The sequence below is a fragment of the Rhyacophila brunnea genome, unplaced genomic scaffold, assembly GCF_057557595.1.
Source record: "Rhyacophila brunnea isolate RB1 unplaced genomic scaffold, BYU_Rbru_1.0 scaffold_2, whole genome shotgun sequence".
Taxonomy (NCBI): Eukaryota; Metazoa; Arthropoda; class Insecta; order Trichoptera; family Rhyacophilidae; genus Rhyacophila; species Rhyacophila brunnea.
In genome coordinates this window covers 24,404,699-24,432,008 of record NW_028232859.1, presented here as the reverse complement: position 1 = coordinate 24,432,008, position 27,310 = coordinate 24,404,699, and the positions used below count along the sequence as shown (strand labels likewise).

General features: G+C 29.0%; 1 protein-coding gene across 1 annotated transcript in view; it reads right to left on the bottom strand.

Moving 5' to 3' along the window:
- Positions 1–27,310, bottom strand: part of LOC147072105 (zwei Ig domain protein zig-8-like) — a 76,955-nt gene that overhangs the window by 3,923 nt on the left and 45,722 nt on the right. The window contains exons 3-5 of the mRNA XM_085947728.1: positions 20,363–20,573; positions 16,539–16,666; positions 232–400 (exon numbers count right to left, since the gene is read on the bottom strand). Coding sequence (XP_085803854.1) covers positions 232–400; positions 16,539–16,666; positions 20,363–20,573 — 508 coding nt within the window. The remainder of the gene's footprint in view (positions 1–231; positions 401–16,538; positions 16,667–20,362; positions 20,574–27,310) is intronic.

The following is a 27,310-nucleotide window of genomic DNA, read 5'->3' as shown; positions in this document are numbered from 1 at the left end:
AATAGATGCGTTATCATAATAAATAATTATAAAGACACGATAATCATCTATATAGCAATATAGTTATTTTTTTCAATAAAATTCATCTACATTTATCTGTTTGCAAAAACATTTATATATTAGAAGACCCTGATATCAATAAGCAGAGTCTTTTACAAGGGCTCTTTTATTCTTCACATACTGCATCCATTATTTAGCCAAACAAAGTTTTTTAAAGATGAATAAACATACCATTGAGAACATGAACCCTCACGCTGGCGACATCAGCGTTGGACGGGCTGCACGAGTACTTCCCAGAGTCTGATGCTGATGCGTCCTGGATGAGCAAGTAAGACGTTGTTGCTTCACCCTTGTCAGTGATCACGGAGACGCCTCCGCGGGATGAATCGTAACTTATTACCTAGAAAAAATAACGAAATTAATTTTTATGGCATATATGGACATAAGTTGTAAGTACCAAAATTTTTTTTCGATCATAAAACGCAATTTAAAAAAATAAAGATAACGGATGAAAATTTCAAAAATTCTGTGGTCATATGCAATATCATCCCAAAATATTTAAAGTCTCGCAGTCCAAGTACAAGGCACGCAACATTTTGTAATAAAAGCTTGTTTGCTTATGTACTTACTGCTATATTATTTGTAATTATGTGATAATAAAATATACACAACATATAAGTAGTACAAGACAGGCTCATAAATAAAATAAAAAGTACAAAGCAAGTCGTTTTAATTTATTTAACATTTTCCTATCCACATGGCTCACTACGTCAATAAAGCACGTTTAGTCGACCGACCCAACTTTGACAGTGTCACATTAGCGGAAAATTCGCCAAGTGCTTAGCTTCTCATATAAATAAAATCAGCCTATACATAAAATACATGAAAAGGTACGCTAACGTTACGCCAGCCAGAATCTATTTCTTGACTCTGAGAGAGAATAATAACTATATCCCTGAATCGTAAAATGCTGCCGATCATATAAATTTACGCCATGAGAAATATATTTTTGAGATGTATGTTAAATCATATTAATCATGTAAATATAATGTTTATACTGAATACTTCACAGATTTTCAAAATAAACTATGTAATACATCATATTATAGTATCATTACTAGCGTGTGGAATGGGCAAGCTTAATTTAAATAATTTATTTACAATTTATATATTAAAGTGGTGCTTATAATATAATATTTCATTGATGATTTCATACATGATAATATTTCATTTTTATCACATATTAAAACAAAAATTTTAAATTTCATTTTTCACTATGTACCAAATCCCAAAGTCCGACATCACATTTACTCCCATACGAATCAGTATCGGTCAGTTAGTTATAAATTAAGATTTGACGAAAACAAAATGTACGTGAAATAAATGTGGATCGTGGATATTGGTTGCCAAATACATTTAAGTAGGGAAGTAATTAACACTGATAATCATAATTATTCAACAAATTGTTGCCAAAAAAATAGTTTTTGTAACTCTGTCAAGGGTTGTTTTTAATTTTCCAACGGGAAATTTATCTTAAAAATTACTCATCTAAAAAATGTTGAAATTTGGGTAAAAAAATGATAAAATATCATCTATTTCATCGATACCGGATATGGGAAAACTGTAAGCCGGACCATAAGGTCAAAATCAGAATTAAGATAAGATGGCAAATAACACTTTTAAAATAGTTAAACATAATATATTCTGCAATCGAGACATAGGTCTTGACACTCTGTTGAAGGCGATCAGGTGCATATTGCGCTACGTAGTCTAATATGAACTTAAAAAAAAAACCTTTTGAAAGCTTGTAGGCTTTCAAAATTTGTTTTTATGAACGAAAGATGAGGATTTCTTGAACTGAGTAAATAAACAGAAATACAGTATGTTTTCCATAATGAGATGTATGATTTTGATCTAACTTATAATACAAGAAAAGATTAATACCTAGTTGGAGAGGTTTAGGAAAATGAGGTTCAATAAAATGGTTACGCGAATTCCATATGTGGTTAAATCACCAAGATGTTTTGTGGCATAAAATAAGATATACAGCAATTGGGTCGTAAATATTCGAAAAAAGACAGCACCAAAAGATGAAGATATATTTACATTAATTTTATAATAACGGCAGTTATTTTAAATTCAAATAAAACAAGCCAATCTCTTTAATAAACACAGGATTTGCTTGTTTTTCCAATGTATATAATTCCATTTAATGAGAATTGATACACTGAACAAAGGAAATCTTTTTTGTGTCTGTTTTTATCCGAGATGAAAAGTTTTTTTTCTGCTAACCTTTTTTGCAATGAGAGCAATACCTACTAAATGTGTACGGCAAAAATATTATTTGCGCAGAAATATTAGAAAGTTTGGTGGGATTCGTCCGTGATTTATTAATCTTTGTGAATGTTTTTTAATTACGCTAATGGTGCTGTAAGGCGGCAGTTCAGAACACTAGAAAAATATTGTTCTGTCCTTTTAAATGCCGAAGTTATATTTTGTTCAAAAATAAACATAAATTATTATTTTGTAATACACCATTATATTTCCTAACTGTGCAAACAGTTTAGTCATTTTTAAACAAATGAAGCCTATTTACAATACACTCTAAAAGTTCTCGTAATTTTGATATAAAATATACCTACTCGTAATTCATCTTATTATTTATTTACACCACATCCTATTTTTTATCTATATATATATATATATATATATATATATATATATATATAATTTCAATAATATTTTAAAAGTGATTACATTAATATTGAATGTTGATTTAATATTTGAAAACTCAAAAACATCAAACGTGTTTCCATGATTTCAACTGATGTAAGCAAAATTATAATTTTCACTGAAATTTTGAGGCTTTTTTTGATCAGGTTTGCGAAAATCAAAGAAACATACTGTTTTTTTTAAATTAATTTCGTATTTTGAAAATAACTGTAAGCTTACATTCGCAACGAACAAATTACAAAGCAAATGCAATGATTAATAAATGGACCAAATTTACATGCCAGCCTTTCAAAGTTAATACAAAATGTAATCGAAATAAAATCCTTTTTGAATACATATTGTATATAGAAGATCCTTTTTATTGAATTTTCTGTTATTTGAATAGTTCTTTCATATCTTGTGGCTTTTTATTATCTCAATATCAATGGTATGAGATTGAAAGGTCTTTATAATATAATATTTTATTCTACCAGGTGAACTAAGAAGTTACATGTTATTTAGTTACAATAATATAATACATTTTTAGTTAAAAAATGTATTTTCGATAGGAAGTATAAATCTATGGCATAAATAATAAATATAATATCTAATTTTTATTTGAAAACAGTATTTTAATAACTACAAATACTTAAATACATTACTTTTATTTTTCAATCACAGCTTCAAATGAGTGATTAAAAATTTTAAATAATACTAATTAATAAAATAATCAAGCAATTCTTTCGATCATGATAGTAAATATTTCGCATACATCGATTGTTCCCAACTGTATTTTTCTTAAGATTATTTTGTGTTGGATTTTTATATACATACGAGTATCTTAGATAATATCATGACGTGGTTCGACTTGGATTTGAGAATTTAGGAAAGTAATATTGGCTTGATAATTAATGGGGAAAATAAATTGTTCTAACATCATCAAAGTAGGTATTGTCGACAAACACTATCTATTTTCTACACCTACATTTATAAACGCGAGTATATTTCTCTATGTTACGGGTACCTAATCTATTTCGAGTTTCATCCTCTTTTTAAATTAGCCAAGTAATGGGTTTAAATCCGAAATATGAAACCTAATAATGTACCTAATGCCTTTTTCGTAGTTTCGTTAAAATTAACGTTACAATATAGTCCATGTGGATTTATTTCGTGATTTACTTCAAAACCATTTGTTCCGTGCAGTTAGAGTTGGGGTTCGGGAATTTCCCGACGGGAATTCTCGACAAATTTTCGAGATTCTCAATCCCGAATCTCGAGAAATGAAATTTTTAACATTTCGGGAATTCCCGGATCTCGAGAATCTTTTCTCGGGATTCGGGATTTCTTTATTATCAAATATTAATTGAAAAAAGACGATTTTCTATATGAAAAAAGTGGACAGAAAATAAGAGAAAATTTTTTTAAAAAACTGATCGGGGCATTTAACACAATTATTAAGCCAACGTCGACTCAACATCAGGGAATTTCGTGTCTCAAAAGCGTACGCGATTATCAGACGCAGCCATTGGACAGCCTGTGTTTATAGAAATTCAATTTTAATAAGAAATGTTTTGAATTATTTTCCTACTTCTATTTTGTTTGTCTTCTTACTTAAATAAAAAAAACATATTTTTTTGGAATTTGTCTGTTTTTACACTGATTTTAGGATTTCTACTAGTTTTTTTTTTAAGTATCTCGGTATCTCGAGAATTCTTTTCTGGAAATCCCGAATCTCGAGAATTCAAAATTTCATCATTTCGGGAAATCCCGAATCTCGATATTGAGATAGTCTCGGGAAATACCCAACTCTACATGCAGCTACATGACAATAATAAAACTATTGGGTATAACTTATTTGAAAACACATAATATGTACTACTTAACCTATCTGAACTCTATCGTCCATGAAATCATAAGACTAAAAGGTACAGACAGCCGATAGAACGTTAGAATCCATGAACATCTGAAATTCGAAGTGCAATATTGGAAAGCCAAAATCCAGATCATTATATAAAACACTTCTGGGGCTACTCCTCACTTATGGATCAGAATAATATTAGGTCATCATTTAAAAATCTGAAAATGATCTGGTAATATGTATAAAAATATTTCCAAGAGCAATATCCGAAACAAATAATGCAAAATAAAGTCTACAATAATAATTTGAGAAATCTATCATATCAAAATTGTCCAATTCAGATGGACTAGTCGTGACTTTCGAATATATTTGGATTGACCAGCTCGAAATGTTTTTAACGTGAAGACGTCTGGTCTGCAGAGTATTGATAAAGCAAAGTTACGGTAGTTGGATGACGTGGCATAGTAATAGTGAGCGATCAGCATTATGGATTGGAAAGGAATGTACAAAAATAGGAGACGATAACTTCAGGAAGCCATAACTCATCTCGGGCTTTTGCTCTAAGAGTGATATTCATTATCAATCATTATATATATATTCACTTACATGAACTCTTTTTGCATATGTACCTATTTTTTTCTTGAAGATACGTTTTGTTTTTTCCACCTAAAACTGACTCTTTTTGTTTGTGACTATATCTGAAATAAAGAATTGAATTCACTGATTTTCAATGATAACTTTACAGTTAATTTGAAAATCCAAAATCCGATCCATATTCGATATCATGTTATTTAAATATGAAGACACCAAATAAAAATTAATTTCCGTAGTAAATTTTGCATTTTTTATCAGTTTACTATTTAGTTGGCTACCCGTGTAGTTGAGAACCCGTGCTATATGCGTTATTATCCCTGCAGTCTCGTATGATATTTATAATAAATACACATACAAACATGGTGATTTTAGTATTATTTCGGTTGAATGCGTTCAAGATTTTGAAAACGTATGCAATTACAATGTAACAAACATCTTTAGCGAGCAGACCGACATCGTTTATATGAAACCTCTTTGATCTTAGCAACAGAGGACACTAATGTTCTTCCGCCATCTGTCCTATTGAGGACGTCATTTTTACCTTTTTGTGGATTTTCTTCCGCCCGGAGAACTCTTTAGACCTTTTTGAGGGCTAGTTTTTTTTTCCATCTCACTCAAAGGGTTTTCTATATTATATATTTTATTAAAACGTGCATGTAAAGCCAAAAATGGGTCGCGAGGTTATTTTTACACACGCAATATTCTTTATATATGGAACATTCGATAATACTCACGATTTTTCATCAAATAAATACGCGGTATTTCTAATATAAACCAATAGTAAAAGGGACTTTTGAATAACAGTATTCTGGACTGACACAGTAGCGTAGGCGGATCCAGTAGTGGGGGAGCATGGGGGCCATAGGCATCCCTTCGATAAAATATTATTGTAAATAATTATGTATTTATATCCAATTCATTTTCATTTCATCAGTATTGCCACATTGCTTTAGAATAGAAAATAGATAGATAACAATGGATTTTAATCTTTTCGAAGCCACGAAGTCTAAAGAAAATAAAATACATTAAAATCACTAATGGTTATAAATTTTATTTAAAAATTATTTATTAGAGAAACAATACACAATAGTTAGAAAAGATAATGTTATTTTTTTTTAAATACTTTTAAATTAAAAAATCAACTAAAATAAGACTTTTATAAAAAACTAAACTTTTTAAAACAATTGTAAGGCGACACCTGAACTTGTTAGCATTTTTTGATTTAAGGAATATCAAGTCACAGCCATTGCCACAATAGACATAGATAGCTCTCGCCATTTCGTTGTCTACAATAATAGTAAGTCTTTCGCGCTTTTTAGTTGTTGTACCTAGTGATGATTGTTGGCTTGCCTCACACAAATGTGATGTTAAAAACTGTGATAAATATCCCAAATTATTCAAGGGTTATTTCAAAAACTAGTATCCGTCGACAAGTTAACCATTTTGTCTTCTTCTTGTAACAAAAAATTAAAAATTGTAAATCATTATATAAACTGTGCAAATTTAACATAATTTTGACGAATAAAAGTAACGTATGTTTTTTTTCTATAATAGTGTTAAATATTTTGTACGGAAATAATATTTTCGACATTTTTATAATGAAACAAAGTAAAGATATCTACCGTATTTCTTTCTGATATGCATTTTTTCCAATGCCAGTTTATCCTACAATTTTTTGGAATACTAATTATAACAAGATCATGGAATACCGGTTAAGAATACAGTAAGTAAATAAATGGAAATTTCATCCACAAATCACCAAATAACAACAAACATATAAACGATTAAAAAACTAACCTTCTCAATATTCAAGAAAAATGCCATTTTATTAGGTATTTATTAACATTCCGAATGTAGTGTTTGCGCGAAATGCTTTAGATATTTTTCAATGTATAATGGTTAATAAAATAATAATATTATAAATTATATTAAGTTGTACATGTGTTTTTTAACTCGATAGCTATTTCAGTTATAACATCATTATCAATACTAAAAAAATAAATGGCTTTTATTCACTTAAGTATAAAAGTCATAGAATGAGGCGGAATAATTTCTCTCTCTCTCACTCTGGGACTATTCAAGAATTATACCTACATATTTAAAAACCATTAAATACCTAGTTAAACAGTGTCTCTGATATATATATATATATACTTTTCTTTGTTTTGTGAAATTCCTTTGAGAATTTTGGTCCGAAGTAGGAAATTTCTGGCTATGTGTGGAATATCATATAAATCTCAATTGTCAAAACTGGTTCGGCGACATATATCATGTTTTCTTGTCGGCTACCTTATCAATTGGTTCATTTAGTGGTGTCCCAGAATAATGGTCAGTACGCACCTTTCTATCACAATTTGAGTCACTCTTAATTTTTTTATCTCTCACATTACACACGACGAATAGATTACCGATTGACTATTAGTTATCGTCATAAAATGGTACTCAAGAGATACTATAATACTATAAGGGCCATTGAGTTACCCTAAGACCCAGGGAACTCAGAAATAATGGGAACTGAAATACACAACGGGTAAGGCGATAGCAGGTAACCGACTCGAGTAAGGATGAATCCGGTTTAAACTTACTGTCTAGAATACGTTTAACGTCGAATACTGAAAACTGCTCTCGTTTTATGCATTTACGCTCATTTAATGTTGGTGTATTACACACACTATTGCACGTGCATAATGCGTGCTTCATTTTCGTAGGACACTCACACATTCAAAAGCCTGCTTCACCATGTGGCGTATTGAATATAGCCTATTGGTATTATATTTATTATCTGTTCTGTGCTAAGACCTAATAGATTGTATAACTGATTGAGCTCGGCGTAAATGTTTGGTAGCGAAAAACTAAGCACCGCTCTTGGTTGAACGATCTAAAAGAATGCCTAAGCCTTGCAGTGGATAATTTTAAATCACGTTTATTATACATCTATATTCTTTTATACTCACATTTTCCCGGGAGCTTTCCTCTAAGTTTGTGTATTTCTACTAATCCATATTGTGACCCATTTTAAATTATAAATCTTTGTTTTTTAATCAAATTGATTCGAATATTGTACTATTGTATTCGAATAAAAAAGTTAATCTTCATTAAACAAATCGACTCCCTAGAGCCTGCCATTTAGTTTGATTTGCATATACGCAAACTTTAAGACACACTATCAACCAAATAGTATGGATGTATTTTTGTGATTTGCGTTTTCAAAATGGACGGATCCCTTGGCCAAAATCTGGTTCCACTAGTGTATAATGTGTTTTGTAAACAACCTAAAATGTATTTATTTATCAAAATTTTCTCTTCCATCTTTGTTATAACACGTGTTGTGGTAATATAAAGGGTAGATACACCACTCAACAGCTTAGTAAATGATTGATATTTTCATTCTTGGAATGCTTATTTTCATTCCTTTGCCCTAATTTCGTTTGAGTGAACTGTTTCGAAACATTCATTATAAATATGTGAGTACTTGAACTCACTTCCACAATATTGCCATTATTAATAATTTAGTAAGTACCTTCTTATGGAAAATCCTGAGAAATATTTTGAAAAAACATTTACGGTGAATTTTGGAAATCGTGTTAGGTTAGCTATTATTATTATTGAAAATACGTAGAAAATCGTTGAGATATTTTTATAAAATTAACTTACTCAACATAAAAACATAATCCGAAATATTATATTGCTTAGATGTTTTCATAATTAAGGGCCATTGTGCCGTGTAAAGGTCGAATATTAAAAATTTTGGTTATTTTTAGAGCTAAGTTTCATCAATTCTATATGAATGATAAATAATATGGGATTATTATTCTTTATCTTTTTTCATCCTATAAAAAAATTTCTCATGACCATATTATGTAATATAATTACTGCCACAAAAGTGTATAATTATAAACGTTACTGGCTGAAATTTAAGCCAAATTTTGCTAATCGTGTGTATGCTAGTACGTGCATTGTATCTACTTTAATTATATTAATAAATAGTATTATATAAGAAAATATATTATTTGATAAACTTTCCATTAGATTTTGCAATTGATTCGTAATTTTGGAAAAAAGAATTTACGTTTTGTATCTGTCATTATATACTATGTATTAGATGATGGTGTAAAATGTGAAGGTCCATTCTTTCCTAGATTTCTAAGATGCAAAAGTATTGAGTATACCAATGACAATATCATTCCTACAGAGTCTACAGATAATTTAGACTTAGTTCCTAAAAATACCATGAAGTCTTCATTTTTTTTTTACATTTATATGACATGTCGGCACTTACGCTTCATCATAGCCAACTATGGAAATAAAAATGAGGGTCGCAAATCTTTGACTACAATATGTTGTCTGTTTATAAAGAAACACAGCATCCTTGAAAAATCTGGCCGTAGGTATACAGAGGGGTTTGAAGTTTTAAATTATAATAACGTATAATCTATGTATATTCATTCGTTTATATTTAACAATATAGTATAAATTATATATAATTCGGAAATACCTCAGAAACATTTATATCAGAAAATAAATATGGTACCTAACGGAATTCGAACTCGCATCCATCGGATTCCGATCAATAAGCTTTACCAATTTAGCTACCTCATCTACGTAATTAGGATTAAATTAACTAATAGTCATGTAACTGAATCGTTTCTCATGTTTCGTTAAATTATGAAAAACAGATTAATTAATGGCTTCAAATTATATGTAACGATGTGTGTTTTTTTTTCTAAGCAACTCAATCGCGAACAGCAGTTTGAAAAAACAAGAGACATTACGCTGACCCAATGAACAAACAAAGAGCTACCCTCGCGTTATCTAGGAACACATTCCTCTTGGACGCAGTGTTTTTAAGACTATTTGTTTCGAGGAGAGCATTTATGAACTTCCAGTGACGTCAGACGGCACCGGAAATGGGACGCACGCCATTTTGCACCTGCTCCCACCAATTTTCCAGGCGGGACAACCCCGCGCAAAATTGGGACATATCGCAATATCCAGTTGACAAATGTGTCGCATTCGTCTTCCGGCATACAATTGGTATTGTTCTACTCTAAATCATCGTCAACTACTGTCAATTCACAGCCAAACATCGACCAATCTATATAAGTATTAAACTAAGGTAGAGTTGCATGGTACAAACACGCGCTTATTATAAATGGTACAACTGTAAAATAATATAAAAGCTAACTTTTATTGATATTTTTTGGTTATTTATTTTAATAAGATAGTAATAAAAATATTACTAAAAAATCATTTACTATTGAATAATTATAGTAGGTATATTGTATATGTGTAATTAATTATTCAAATTTCTCTATGCAATGTAAATATTTTTGCTATTAACGGTTTTGGATAAGCAAAGTTATTTATTTTTCATGAACCGAAAAACAAGCAAACAGAGTTATTAAAAAAAGCATCTTTCTAAAATCTCTAGATTATATTTAGTATTATGTTAACAGTCAATATATTTTTTAGGTCTTATATTAATTAAAAAAACAAAATATTTCCAATTTTACACTTAATCGACACACTTTTAATCTACTTAATAAATCCATAATTCCGCTTTTTGAAACTGATACAAAATTATGTTGTTACAGCTGTTTATACAAAAAATATTGAGAATAATTATTTTAGGCACAAACAATAAACAATAAAATATGATATTCTAAAAATATTTTGTATTTTAAAATTATTTTTATTCGATATTATACGGCTTTCATTGTTTTGTAAATACGTAGTTTTATAACAAAATATGAATTAATACCTATTAAACTTATATATTATGTATCATTTCAATGATTAAATTTTATTAAATATAATTTAAACATTAAATAAAAACAATATGTACAACCATGTATATTCTTTTATCGTATTTACCCTGAGTAACAAAAAAACATAATTTATTAAAATAAAATCAAATTATTATTATTTTATTGCATTCACATAAGATTCAACAATGATTAATTCTTAATATCCACAATACATTATTTGAAACAAAATATTGCCAAGCAAGGTTTATACCTAAGTCGGCATACATATTTGATTTAATTCGCATGAGTCATAGACGGAGCGATAGCTCTGAGTACAAGACCACTGGCCCGGATAGTGAAAGATGTTAGGTTTGAGCTTTACTTGATCTATTGCTTATTCTATGATTTATGTAATATGTTGTATGGGATGTTTCAAAATTATATACTTAGGTATTTTCATAAGAATTGTAATGCTAAATTAAATTACGAAAGTTTTCTATTGTAACACACATACTACTATATTACAATATTAAACGCAATAAAACTTCCACGAAGATTCAGTATTAAACATGTATTTTAAAAAATTCTGTGTTTTAATTTTCATTTAGTATTCACGACGTATAACAATAATTATATTACGACACACGTTTCGCTCAAATGATGAGCTTTATCAAATATACGTACCAAAATTTACACTTAAATTTATATAATGTTATAATCGTTATCAATACTGTGTGGTATGAGTGGAATAACAGCTACGTACCGAATTGCAATTAAGTAGATAATACCTGCATATTTTTAAAACATTAAAAAATATAATGTATTTAAGTACTACTGTTTTATACTTATAGCCACAGATAAAAATACTTTTTTCATAAGAGTAGAGCCTCACGAAGCCAATTATTTCCCTCCGTTGTGCGCGTTGAGACGCCACTGTATCCTAAGTAAACATCGTTACAGGAACAGCGCTGAAGAGGTAGCCCCTGCGGCGTTTCGTCGCATTTCCTCCAATTCTGTCGATAATCTTCTTGACAGCGCTTCTACGCCGTTTTAATACCCATCTCCGGATATTTCAAAATAAGCAATTTTTCTTTCTTTAAATTCTATTCTTATACATAATTTATTATTCACTTGCTATTGAACACTACTTTTCAAAGATTTAACAACCTTCGTCCCCATTATTTTGGAAACATTTATTATGACCAACTTTGAGATTAATGGTTTGAATGCTAACACTGTAATCCAAAAAATACGTAAGGCACAAGGCTATGTTTATGACAATATACTATACATACCAGTGGCGAAGACTCCATACTAGGCGATTATTTAAAGCCTACCTTCTTAAGAAAAATATTTTTTAATTGCATATTGACATATTTATATACTTAATCACTTCATTATTTTATGTTATATAACAATAATTTATTTTGCCAACGAGATCGCATATGTAGGAATGTATTACAGTATTACACAGTTTACAAAACAACTGCAAAGGTATTAAAAAAACCACAGCGCGCCGCGCCGTAAATTAAATAATAAACGCCGCGCCGCGACTTCTCGGTAAATAAATTTCCGATTATGTTTGGAATAATTCTGAGTTTTTTTCGTATGGACTTTACGTCTCGTAACCTCAGCAAGTCTGCTGATTTGTACGAAATGAGGCAAGCTCCTTTCGCAGAGCCTAAAACATTCGCGCATAATATTGTTGTCACGACTGCGCACTTTGTCCAAAATCATTAATAATTAGATAATTAAAATAATAATTTCAACGGCGTTTAATCGAATATTAATAAATAAGTAAGTATAGATTGTTTTTAAAAATAAAAATAAATTTTATCTAATGATTTTTGATGCGTATACATGTTTTGAAAAATACGTAATTTAAACACATCGCTCATTTTTATGTCGTCAATGAGTTTTTGAAGTTTCATTGAATTAGTGTGTCGTTATCATTTATTAGTGTGTGCCTATTCATTAGTAGTAAATATCGTACTATTCTCGTAAGTATACCTGACAAGTGTGCTCTTTTTATCATATCTCCACAACCTACCTCTTTCCAAAAGTCACCCTTCGCCACTGATACATACATACTTCGATAGGCTTAGCTGAAATAACTTGCCAACCCTGAATTACAGGCAGGGGGATTAACATTGTCATGATATTAAAGAATGGTAAACAAGACAATTCTTACTGAAATTTTAAGTATGGTGCTTTATTATGGTCCACAACACTGATTATGGAACTTGAATAGAATTTAAAAAATACCGAATAGCGAGGTCGAGCGGTAACATGTCAGCTTAAAAAGTTGTGGGTCTCGTGTTCGAAAATGGTTCGGTCTGGAAAATTCACATGTTATTTTTAATGTATGTCAAAGCATTAACGTATTAGCGAATGGCTGACATCCATCCCTCATAAAAAAAAACCTTTTCGTGACTCGGCCGTCTAATTTTAAAAAAATAACATTTCAATTGATAATTGCTAATTTAATAAAAACTTTACAATATGCATATTAAATATCAGAGACAAGTTTACATTGCTAGCATTATAAAAATGCACTTATCTTCTCTATAAAAATACTTATTTGGTATACGGATTCATTCTTAATATATCCGTCATTTAATACTTTCGTCAGCGGAAATGTTTTCCATCCCCAAGTGAAGTGGATGAACAAGTTATTAACAATAACAAATTCTGGGACAAAATGAAAATAAATTAATGAAAATAATATAAGTAATAAGTCCTGGAAAATGAAAAATGTAAAATATAAACTTACCTAACGAATATATTTGTTTTTGGAAAAAATACAGAATACCTATATTATATTTTTATGTTCAGTATAATAATGTATAATATCATAATATAATTATTATGTGTTCTTGAAAGCACACATTTTTCTACAGACGGCTAAAGAATCATACTTTTTAGAAAAAAATATTTTAACAAACTTTAGGTATATTGTTTTTGCGCAATATCAATCAGATCGAATCAGACAGTATTTATTTAAGTAAAAACAAGACTTTTCAAACGTCAAAATAAATATAATAATATAAATTCATTATTATATATTTTTTCTTTGGCGATTACTACTAAAGCAAGCTTACTAATCGCTTTATAAAGTTATCGTTATTTCTTCAGTAAGTATCTGTTTTTCTTAGAATAATAATAACGTTTATTGATATCCAAATAAGACTGTTTTGGCATTTGTTTGCCAGACGAAAAAAAAATAACTAAGACAACTTACTATGGGGAAAAGTAATAATGTGTTATTCTATTATTAAACTACTAAACACTGGATAAATAAATCTGACAGTTATTAATGAAAATAGTCCAGTATTGGCCAGCACATTTATTTTAGATTGTTTGAATACATGACGTTTGAATTATAAATAAAGATATCTTATACCATATTACTCTTAATAAGAACGAAGTGCTATGGAGATAAATAAATTAAATTTACATATTACCTATGTAGGTATTAGTCTAGATTTTCTATTACCAGACGTCGTGTAAATCTGTAAATAACATGCTAATATACTTGTTATATTATATTCAAATGGAGTGAGTCCATTGTCATTGTGAGTGATTCAATGTTATATGAATCATATTATGGATTCAGTTATTAAGGGGGAGACGCATGCCAGCAGAGAACCTAGCGGAAATATACGAAGCTTGCAATTTGAGATTTTTTTTTGATAATTTACAATTTCAACTATATTATTTAATAAATATGTATCCGAAAACATTAAAAAGATTTTTTATTTTTTTTTAAACTTAAAGATAAACTTACAATTGTAAAAAAATGTAATAAAATGTGAATTCGTTGCAGGGTCAAATCTTATTATTGCATTATATTTTATGGTCATAATTATCATTAAAATTTAGTTTATTAAGTTTTAGATTTTATGTGGTGTAGATTTTTGACTAATTCATCGTTTTAATATTTTTTATATATATTTTAAAAAACATCGATTTTTATAAAAATATAAATGTGTATAACTTGAAATCCTTTTTATTTATATCAACTTGAGCTTCAATATTGTGACCATGCTTAAAATAAAATTTGATATAAATAAAAAGGATTTCAAGTTATACACATTTATATTTTTTTTAAAATCGATGTTTTTTAAAATATATATAAAAAATATTAAAACGATGAATTAGTCGAAAATCTACACCACATAAAATCTAAAACTTAATAAACTAAATTTTAATAATAAATATGGCCATAAAATATAATGTAATAATAAGATTTGACCCTGCAACGAATTCACATTTTATTATATTATATTTTTTTACAATTGCCAGTTTATCCTTAAATTTAAAAAAAAATAAAAAATCTTTTTAGTGTTTTCAGATACATATTTATTAATTACTACAGTAGAAATTGTAAATTATCAAAAAAAATCTCAAATTGCAAGATTCGTATTTTTCCGTTAGGTGCCTCTTTTCGCCTCTGATAGTATAAGCATCCCCCTTAAGACGATTCATCTTTTTTGTTCGCTGTCTTGACAAAAATGTGTATCTTTTGAGCATTTACAAGTTGATATTTAGATTTGTGACATTATTTTGTGGTGTATATTATTTCATGAGCATAAATATTTTCAAATTTTGTAAATTTATGATAAAATTTGAGTAGGCTAAAAACATTTGAATCTCCAAAAATTAAAAATATTCATATGTATTAGATACATAATAATTATTCTTCATATTTAATTCATAATATTTGTATTTTGAAAACTACTAATAAGTTACGCAGTTCTAAAACTTAAACTTATAGTTAACTAACATATTAAAAACTTAAGTTAGAGCATATTTGACCAAATCCATAAATGTTTTTGAAAAAGTTATACGTATTATAGATATAACTATTTTTTTAAATTGAATGAAGTGGGACGAACTCATGTGTTACACTTAAACTGATTACTCTTGCCTTTAACCAATCGATTCTTCTATGATTCATACGAACTATTTCAAATAACCACATTCTTTTTTAATACTTATGAATGATTCTAAAGTTTTTAAAAGTTACGTATTGTCTCTATTAAATAATATAGGATATTTAAATATTGTGTATTTTCAGATTAAATAATATATAATAAAGTTATAAATATTAAATATAAATAATGACCATATAGCGTGTGCCTATACGATATTATATACCATATATTATGTAAGTATCAGTATGTTTAAATCATAATTTACAATTATTGTAAGATACAAGTTTTCATCAACGACATTTTGACAACGAAAAAAATAATGTATTTTCAAAAAGTAAATGAGCGAACACTAAATGAAGCGCTTCTGTAATGCTAGTCACGTTTATAATATTATGATATTAAGTTTTTAAGAATGCCGACTATAATCAGGCCGTTGTACGAAACTGTGAATTTCAATCTTTGTGATGGTTTTTGCATATTCTTTGAATTAAATATGCTTAACTACTTGTGTAAAATGGTAATACATTAAATAATTTGAACGACATATTCATTCAAAAATCTTAATTTACCGCGAACAGGTATGCAGGTTGCATTTGAAGATAATCAATAATTACTACTACCGTCGCAATTCAGTGCCCCGGCCTGATTATAATCGGCCTTAGTTTTTAATAATGTACATAATTTTCTTACCTCATCTTGATGATACCAAAAGATATAGGCCGGCGGCTCCGGGCTGTACCTCAGCAAGCAGGTGAGGTTAATGGTGCTCCCGCGGCCCACGTGAAGGTCTGGCCCACCGAGGATCGTGGCCGTTGGGACTGCCATAAGAGAAAACCATCGCAAAGTTGCAATTTAATATTATTGCTTTTACAATACATATAGAAATAATATCTTGTAATATTTATTGAACATAGGATGCGTATAAACAATTATAGTATCAAGAGAATACTTTTAGTATATTTAAAAAAATAAAAAGATTCCTCACAATATATATTATGTAATATTTGGTGGTTTACTATTTTATATAGTAAAATAAATATTTCAAAATATGTAACCTATATTATTTTACAGTACCTATTGAATATTATAAGAGTTCAGCCATGTATTCGTTTACTAAAAAAATATTAATTCAATTGTTTAATACTGACTATATACAACTTTTCATAATGTTAGTTTCTTATTATTGAATATATAAAATGTAAAAAAAAACTAATATAATATTATATATTTGAAAAGATCCCAGAAAAAATTTACACGAAGTGGGATTAAAACTCGTTCTATTCAATCTCAGGTTGAGTATTCTCGTTTAATCAAGTGATCTGATGTGAAATTATGACTCGTGCTCATTATTTCTAATAACTACGCCATCGGAGGTTTTAAAATTCTACTTTCAGATTTGTAATTTATATAAATCTTATTACATACAAGAAATACATAAACCATAAATACAAATCTATATATAGTGGTCACCCGATGATGCCAGTTTAAATTCCACACGTTTCAACTTTTTTGAAGTTTCTGAGATTTTTCTGAATTATGTATTTATTGAAATCATTTATATTTATTTACTATAAAACTAAAATGTTATTAATTGCAATATACGATATATAATCGAGCGTAACTTTTTGAATAATAAATAAAATTGTTTGAAGATATTTTTTGCAATTCACTGCCTAATTGAAATAATGTTCACGTATTTTGTGGAATACAAATATATTTTTCTTTTATCGTGCTAAGCCAGAGGTTGCAAACCGCGCACCAGTTTAATAAGATTTATATTATTCCTAAAATATAGCGAAAATATTTTCTCCATGCGATATTTTTCAAAGATTTGTAAATGTTTTGCAATTATTCATATAGCAACCCTCGTCCAAAGCACCTGGTTTTCGAAAAGCTTGCGTGGTGCGCGTGTTTTTCTTATTGCTCGCGCGTCACTCGTGTGAATATGAATACGACTTCTTCCTCAGGCGCCCGTTTTGCGACTACTGCAGCTGTTGCGATTTTCCTTGAAACGGCAACTTTGAATCGAAAAACTATTTTATGCGAATCCGTTTTGGGTACCAGCTTTTGTCAGGCGGGCGTCACATGGTGAGAATATTTTACAAGTTTTCCATCACGGAAGTTTGAATAAAGAAACTCAGCTAACTACCTCTCGAAGTGGGTTTATGAAAGTGCTTCAGTAAATATTTATTGCCTTGGACCTTCGTCTTAAAAGTTTCTTTACGGCACAACTTAAGCTGACACGTTTGATAGAATGTAAAGTTAACGATCAAAAGAATGAGGTAAGAGAAGCGAAACGTCTTTTATACACCTTTTTAAGAACGGATTTTTTATTTTCTTCTCCACAGTTTCACTGAATAGATATTATGTAACTAACTAACAGTATAATAGCGTTTAACGTTTGCACACTTTGTGTAGGTGATTTTTCAAGAATATTTTCTCTTCCTCCATTATATCTTGGCCGTTTAATGATACAATTATTTTATACTACCGTCTTAGTAATTGATTAGCTACCTCACTAAACATTTTTATTGCACTCCTTTACAATTCTCTTGCGTAATATAATTGATCATTTCAGATTTATTGATATTCATTGTACTGTATGTCTATACATAAGTCTCATACATTAAGTATATAAATAAATGAATTAAATTATAAAAGATATTTAAAACCGTACTTTGCTAGTTATTTAAATTAAAATATGTTTGAATTTATCGTCATATAAATTAACCCATTCGATTATCTGATATATGAGATCAGTTAATTATGTGAACCGATTATAATCGGTTCTTATTAAATAAACACACACAATTTTGAAAAACGTTATTTCTTTGACGTTATGGTAATGTCACAGATTAAATATACTTACATGTATTATGTACCTACTATAAACTTTATATTAGATTTGTTGATAATGTTTCATTACAATAATGAAGCTACGTGTTCGTTCAACAAACGGAACGCTTCTAATTTTGCATTGATAATGCGTTAATTTTTAAACGGATTGGACGACGAGATCCTGATGAATTGTCAGCAATGCACACTTCTAAATTTCTTTATGGTCAGTTGAAGTTATATAATTATATATACTAGAACCACCCAAGAAACATTCATTAAAGAATAAATAAAATATAAATTCATTAAAATTTTAAATTAAATAATTCAACGTATTCTGGTACATTGTTGGAATATGTTTACAAATTGAGATGATCATTTATTTTTAAATACTGACTGAAATAACTAATAAATTATGACTAATAGATTATATTCAATTCAGTTATTTATATTATAACCGAGTTATGTTTCATACTGTATAATAAATAATATAATACTTCAAAATACCTTAGTTATTATCGGTTTTGTTTTACAGCAAAATCAATATGAAAACTTGAGATTACATGATACATGAGAATCAAGATACATGAAAACCTCGACAACAACATTCATCTGTATTTCATGGAATTCAATGTAAAATCGTACTCGAAATTATAATTAATAAACAACCTCGGTAAAATTATTAACCACTCCATATAAATTAAGCAATTAATGTCAAAACAAATTTGTGTGTAGGTACAAATATTTGATGCCCCCGATGAATTCGCAGGAGCTTAATCAAACTCATCGTTAAAATTTATTTTCAACCTCTCTAATTTAAAGTTAACCTATCATTACAAATTAAATATACATACGCAATACCGTTGGTATTGATATAACGAGAATATTTTAATTATGAAATTGTTTATTTAATTCATCTACATTTTAAAAACATGAATCATAATATTTTGTTTTTATCGTTAACATGCTACTATAAGTAATATATACCTAATTGAAAGTGGGACTAATAATATTAGAATTATTTATGAGTTTGTGGTAGGTATACAATATATATTATGTATACACAATGTCCTTGGTAACGAAAGCTTATATAATTCAATTTATATGCGGTCTCAGGAAGATTAGGTTTCCTAAAATAATTAAGATTAACCCTTGTCGAAGAAATTACTATACATAACATGCTTTAGATATTTGGGAACTATTGCCATGACGTTTTCAGGTACTGATGTATCTTATATTTTGTTGAGTAGTTATACCTTATGATGTCGGCGTTTCCCAAATTATATTTCATATAACGGTTATATTCGGTTTAATAACCCATAAACTGTTTTTTAAAAGTGTAAATTACATGATTTCATCCAAAATATACAATAAATTTGATAGTCGTATTATAACTATTGTTTTTAACAACAAATTATGATTTATTTAATACAAAATGCATGTGGCGTATGTTTGCCTTATGTTAGATATCACATTACAGTTATCTTATATTTATGCAAAAATGTCCCGAGATGAAAAAAACGTTTGAGAAACGTTGAACTGTATAAGATATTTATTTTAAATTAAATTGTATTTGGTAATATAATACCAATCTCATTAACCGAGTCTCTTTGTGATAGCAGATCGGATTGTAACACAGAAGCTATAGTGACAAGCATCACTCTAAATTGGAGACTCACCGACAATGTTCAGATTGACGAAGTAACTCCTGACAGGCTGCGTGGAGACCTGGCACTCGTACATGCCAGCGTCACGTTGCTGCGCCCACTTGATGTGGAGCACCCAGTCGTCCGTGTCGGGGCGGTGCGTTGTCTGAAACCGCTGATCCGAAGTGTACGTGTAGCTGCCTACGGTCAATATGTGGATGTCGCGATGCCTTATCCACGATACCTGGCGTGACAAAGGAAAATGCAAATCAGATATAGGCACAACTCGCCCAAATTCGGCCAAACCAGAAAATATTTATTCTACGAGAATTCAAATGCATAAAATTCGAAGATTTGTCATGTATGGCGCTATATTTACCTTTAGATGAAAATATCAAGATTTTCTCAAGCAAAATGAAAATATAAATGCTTTACTATATCACAAATTATATATATTTCATTTTCAAGTATAGTAATAGATATTTAACAGTTGTGGATAGTAAATAGTTAATTAATTACTATTGTGTATGGTGCTGCAGCCTAGACAGTGACGTTGATTTATTTTGAAAATAACTAAATAATATTATTAATATGGAATCATTAGAAGTAAATTTAAATAAAAATATTATTTCACAGTAAATATTTACCTATAAAAAAACTATTACATGGTAATAGATAGATTATGTTGTGGGATGCAGAGCATTTAAAGAGGACCACACGCCACTGATACTGTAGAAATGATCTATGGAATCAAAAATATTTGAAATAATTCTTATTCTCTTTCCTATGGCTGATAATCATACCATTTTACTTGAGTTTGCATAATGGACATTTTAAATTTAAATAAACGGTTTTTTTTAATGGACAAAAATCCCTGTTAGGATAAAATAATACATTTTTTTAAAGTACCGTTGGATGTCAAAAGTTAATATTTCACAGCCTTGAATGTCAGAAACTTTTGAAACATATTTTATAATAATGCTAATGCTGCCCACTCTTCAACAATTTTCACCTTCATTATTTGCGAATTTATGAATAATGAATTATTTATATTTTAACGGTAATCCATTTTTTTGATAACATTACTTTTTAAAGATTTAAAAATTTGGTATATATAGTATAAGCAGTAGAGAAAATACCAAAAAATAGATGTATTAATATTTTTTTGTTTTTTTAATAAAGTGGATATATCAGTCAAACTTCTGGAAATAAATATTTAATACTGTAGGTCGATTTTAAGCACGTCTTTTTTACTTTCTATGTTTGACAGCATTTTTCCAAAATAATGGTTGCACACCATTACATTTACTTTTTGATAATGTCCCCTTGAAGAGGACGAAACCGGTACAGAATTTAATTAAGAAGTGGAATAAATATTATAAAATTGTGTTTCATTTAATTACAAATAATTAATCAAATACTAAATTTACAATTAAATCATCTAAGTCAATAAATTAATTAAAATATCCTTTATATTATCCTTAATAGAATTTTAGTCTGTAAGTAAACAGAAGAGTATTGGAAAGTAGAAATGGCCTGTGTACTCGCTACTCAGTTATGCTTGTCACTTGTCTTATAATATTATTATCATTAATAATTCTAGTGTCTTTCGATCAGCATTCTCTTAAGAGCGGGCCTGTATATTAATGGAATAAGGGTTTATCGACAATTTCAAAATGCCGTCTATTGGCGCCCTCTAAAATATAAAGAAGGCTGAAGGGTATTCTCGAATATCACTGAGTGAACGAGCTCGAAAATTGGCTGACGAATACAGCAACGGTATACCGTGGATAAAAGGAGCGTTAACCTAAGGCCGAACCTTTGCCTTATAGTAGATCAACTATGACGGGGTATAGATAGGTATTGAATATAATATTGAATCGAAATTTCACCAGTAATATAACATCGCCAGTATCAAATTTTGCCCACAATCTGTAGATTAGCGTAGACGTGCTACGCCGTAGTATAATTATGTTAAAAATGTTAATGTTAATTTCTTTTATTTTGTTAACTGTCAATTCATGGTGGAACTGCATTGTATTGTTGTTTTTATTTAATAAAACGACAGTTCAACTAAAAATGTCCCACTGAGGCGGACGAAACCGGTCCTAATATATTAATTAAAGTGGAATAAGTACTATAAAAAAAATTGCGTTTTATTAAATAAAAACAACAATGTTAATGTTAATTAATTACAAACTTTAATATAAACATATTATATAAAACATACATAACAATATAGTATTTGATTCTTTAATTTTTTTATGAAACGGTGAACGTATTTGAATTTTAAATCTCTCTCCAAAATTTGCATGCTTACTTCTATTCCTATTCATACCTTTATATTTATATCAAATCGCGCATCTATATAGAGACCATCTAACGTTTAAATTATGAATTAGTCAAACAAATCTATACATTATGGACACTTTAATAAACTGAATTTTAATAATAAACATGAAAATAAAATAATTTGTTATAATAAGATGAAATCCTTGAACGAGTTCATATGTTATAACATTATTTTTATGTTTTAAAATTAATACTATCGATCGAGGGTACTTGATGGAATTTGAATATAAATTCTAATAGATTTGAGTTTTGTACTATTCCATTTGAGTCGTTTTTTGCGACCCGGGTATAGCCTTTTGGCATCTTCAGGCACTATGCGCACTCACCGATGGTAAAAACACACTGATAACGAATACAGTTAATTCTAACTTTTATAATAAATTAATACAATAAAGTAGGTAAAAACTTTATCACCTAAGTACTAATTAAGTCAAGGATCACCATAAAAAATATAACAAATAATTTAAGTTGTAAGCTTATCTTTAACTTTAAATAATAAAAAAAATATTTTGAGATGTGTACCTAGTCATTTATTAATTAAAATACTTTAAAATGTATATTATCAAAAAAATGTCTAAAATTGCAAGATTCGTATCTTTCAGGTGCCTTGATAAGAAGGAGTATTCAATACCTTAATTTAATTATTAGTTCTATATATACATAGACAAAATATATTTGACCATCATGTACGTAGGTATCAGATTTTCGCAATCTGGTTGTACCAATTTTGCACTAAAAACTTTTTTATATATCGTTATTTTAATTAGTTCTAACGAAAATATAAGATTTACTCATGTGAAAATTAATATTTTGTAAAACCAAAAATAACATTGATCTTTGGAATAAAACTTCGAGTAAAAATTCAAAAGAAACGATTTTTTATAGTACCTACCTACTTATCTTATTTTTAAATTCTTGCTTATTATAATTGTACGCTTAAATGGTTTTTACGTGATTTTTTTTAGCAGAGCACATCAATACCGATCTGATTTAGTCTTTTTTCATTCATCTATCAATGAGTATTTAAACTTGACAGATGAATCAGTTACTTGACATGTACTACAAATGAATATTAAATGAGTTCGATTCAAATATATCTTATTCAAAAAATAATATATATGAAATTTATTGTCCCATTTCTTTACACACATCTCTACATTTCGTCATGCATATTTCTTCTTTTCGGCACGAACTCACAAATCGTGCTTTAAATTATATTTACTGTACATGTGACTATTTTTTTATATTTGTGTTTTATATATCTCGGCACTTTATGTCTGTCAAAAGACAATAAAATCTCGTGGATTTATTACATGAGCAACATAAAATTGTTTTTGTTATTTGAATTGTGAAAGTTCGGCTAACGATATTTAATACTTTAATATAAGGATGTACCTACATAATTTTATTATTAATTAAGTTTTGATAATTAAATATGTCGAAATCTGTTACGCAAACAGTATGGCTACATGACAAATGCGATAATCCAGTAGTATCCTACGGATATAAAAAAAATTACCCAAGGTACATTGGATTGACGAAACTTTAAGGTTCGGCAGAATTACGTGACAGCGAAGAACAAGGAACCGAGAAGAGTAAAAAAAGCCTACGTATGAGCACTGGATTGAAACTGGCTGATGATAATGATGATTATGAACATGAGTATAATATTATACAAGCTTGAATTTTGTTAAAAACAGTAAAGGAGACTGGGGCTTAAAAAATAAATTAACTGACGAGAGGAAAATTCTATTCCAGATCACCATCAATTAATTACGCAACATGGATTATGGTCACTTTCTCTAGTGTCAATAGAGTATGACTGTTATTATATTTTGATTGCATATTTAATTTTTCGAACAAAACGCAAGAATATTGTTGACATATACACCTCAGAAACATAACTACTTTAAAGTTCACACCACCACCCGTCATATATGCACAGCCGTGGATATGCATGGCCGCTTTCCATGACGCTTTAAGCGTGTCTAAAATAAGTGATTTTAAGTGCTCATTCCGTCCCGAGACGGAGCCGCACGGGACTGATGCTGCAACCATGCACCGTAGTGCTTATCACAAAAAATATTTGTACTGAGCGGAACATAAACCTGCATTGATTTGCCAATTAAACAACTATTTTACTGGTGCAAAAATCACGCAGATATTTCTATATGCCTCCAAAAAGTGGCATCTGAAATTCTGTTAATAATGACGATATTTTTGTATTTTTTTTATCAAGTTATTAACAATACTAACTAATTACACTACTATCATTGGGCCTCATGGCCTGCTGTAGTTTTAAAAAGAATACGTATTTTTTTAAATCTATAGTTATTCTTATTTCGTCAGGATTTCACCAAGTTTTTGTTTCAACGTACTCGCACTTGTTAATCAATTTTAGTGTTAAAAAATATTTTGAAGAAAAAAAAGTTTAATTAACAGAAAAACATTCTTAAGAGTAACATAGGTTTTTTATAGCTGTAGATATATTGCGGCCAGTGCCTCTTCAAAGGAAAATTCGTAAGTAACATGTATTGTTAATGGATATTTTTACACTATATATAATATATTAGTTGGGCACATATTGTACGCGTTATTAGAGCTATAGAGGTGACAACACACTAATAAAAGTTGAAATAGTAACTTGCTTGTTAAAATTTACAAAGGTGTAGTGTTGAAAACTAAAAAATAAAACCAAATTCGGAAGCTTTCCTTTTAGCTAAGCGCTCCCGAGAGGGTATAAAAACCTAAGCAAGTTCAAAAGTAGAGGAAAACTTACAACTTTATAAAGAAGTCAATCAATTATTCATTGTACGTTTGAACTTTTCCAGAATAACGTACGGGTACATTGATATTCACTCTACGCCCAACACTTGGCTGGCCGATTTATAAGACAAACTATAAACGTTCTATAGTCCATGATTGCGTGTTTCCATATAGTTAATAAGTTTTATTTTTAGCTTTAGTTATAAAGTTTAATTTCACCAGTTAAAACTTTCACACTAAATTTCAGCTTATTCTAGGTTCTTAATCATTAACAGATTCGTCAAGCAGTATTATATAATATGCGTATCATTTACGTTAGATCAACAGTTCTCAACCAAGCTGGACGCGTACCACTCGTAATACGAGAATATTTTTTGCACTACAAGTACAGTATATAAATTTGAATGTCCAAAAGTGGTTTTTATTTTAAATTTATTAGCCCACACATGTCGGTAGAGCGTCTATTCATCACGTCGTCGTCAATTCAATTCAGCTTGTTGTATGGCAGAAAGTTCTCTAGGAAAGGTATACAGGATACAAGTCTCAACGACATACTCAGTGGTGTAATTTTAACGCTGACCGTACCTTCAAGAATAATTATTTTTAATGTAATGGTAACATTGCATTTTTTAGTGTTGGTGGTACGCATTTATGAAAAGGTTGAAAACTACTGCATTATTTCATTAAAATTATACAGTATTTTTTTACAATATAAGGTATAGTAATTATAGTTAGAACTTGTAGGTATATATTTTTTTTCTAAAAATTACTGTCACATTATCTGTAACTTTACTATTATAACAACTAATATTAAAATTTATATTCAAATATTTTTTTTTAAATCCCAATATTGATAAATATTTATTGTTTTCATATTACGTGGATGTAATCATCGTCATAGAGTAAAAATTAAAAGGACAATATAGTTTCTTTTTTGCCTTATGTATAAGATATATAATATAATTATATACATATATATATATAAATGCGGTTTTTTCGGCTTTACTGGACCACTTTGAGTGAAGAGAAATTATCTTGGACCGCATCAGTATTGTCATATTTTAGTAGGTACATTTCAAAAATATGTATAGTATTTCCGAATACGAATTTAAAAAAAATTCTGTTTACAAATTATTTTTCCGAAAATCCAAAATGATGGCTTTGTTTTTATTTATTCTTTCCACATTAAAAATTACGCTTCTGCTCAATGCAATGCCCTAAATTTCCTCCACAATCTAGTCAACCGCTTTTTTATGATAACGAAAGCGATATGACATAGCTTTGTTTTTTGGGCTGGCCGCAAACTGGCCGCGGCCCGTTGGTTGAACATACCTGCTTTCAACTAAATAATGTGCCACTATTGTTTTGAACTGACTAACAGAATCTAATCATTCAATATAAATACAAAAAAAACGTTTTTTATTAAATTAATTGAATCAAAATCACTTAAACCAGAAGACAGAGACCTCCTATCTTATATATATTACCAGCAATTATTAATTTTAATTCAATAAATGTAATAAAATATAGTGGTAATAATTACTTGATATTATTGAGTAAAAAGAACAAGCGGAAAGCTAGTAAGTACAAAATAAATAAAAAAATAATTTAATTAAATTGTTTTATTTATTCTATTAATTTTTTAATAACGTTATATTTCAATTTTATAGGAAAATATTACAGTAGGTAGTAATAATAACAACATTGAAATATCAGGTAAAACATTTATACTTTCTTGGGAACAACGAGCTTTCAATTTGATAAAAGCACCGTGATATAAGCGATGAACGAGTGATATAAAAGAGCTAAAGAGATACGTGATGTGATTTTCACACTAACACAGAAACATTGTTTGTCAATAAA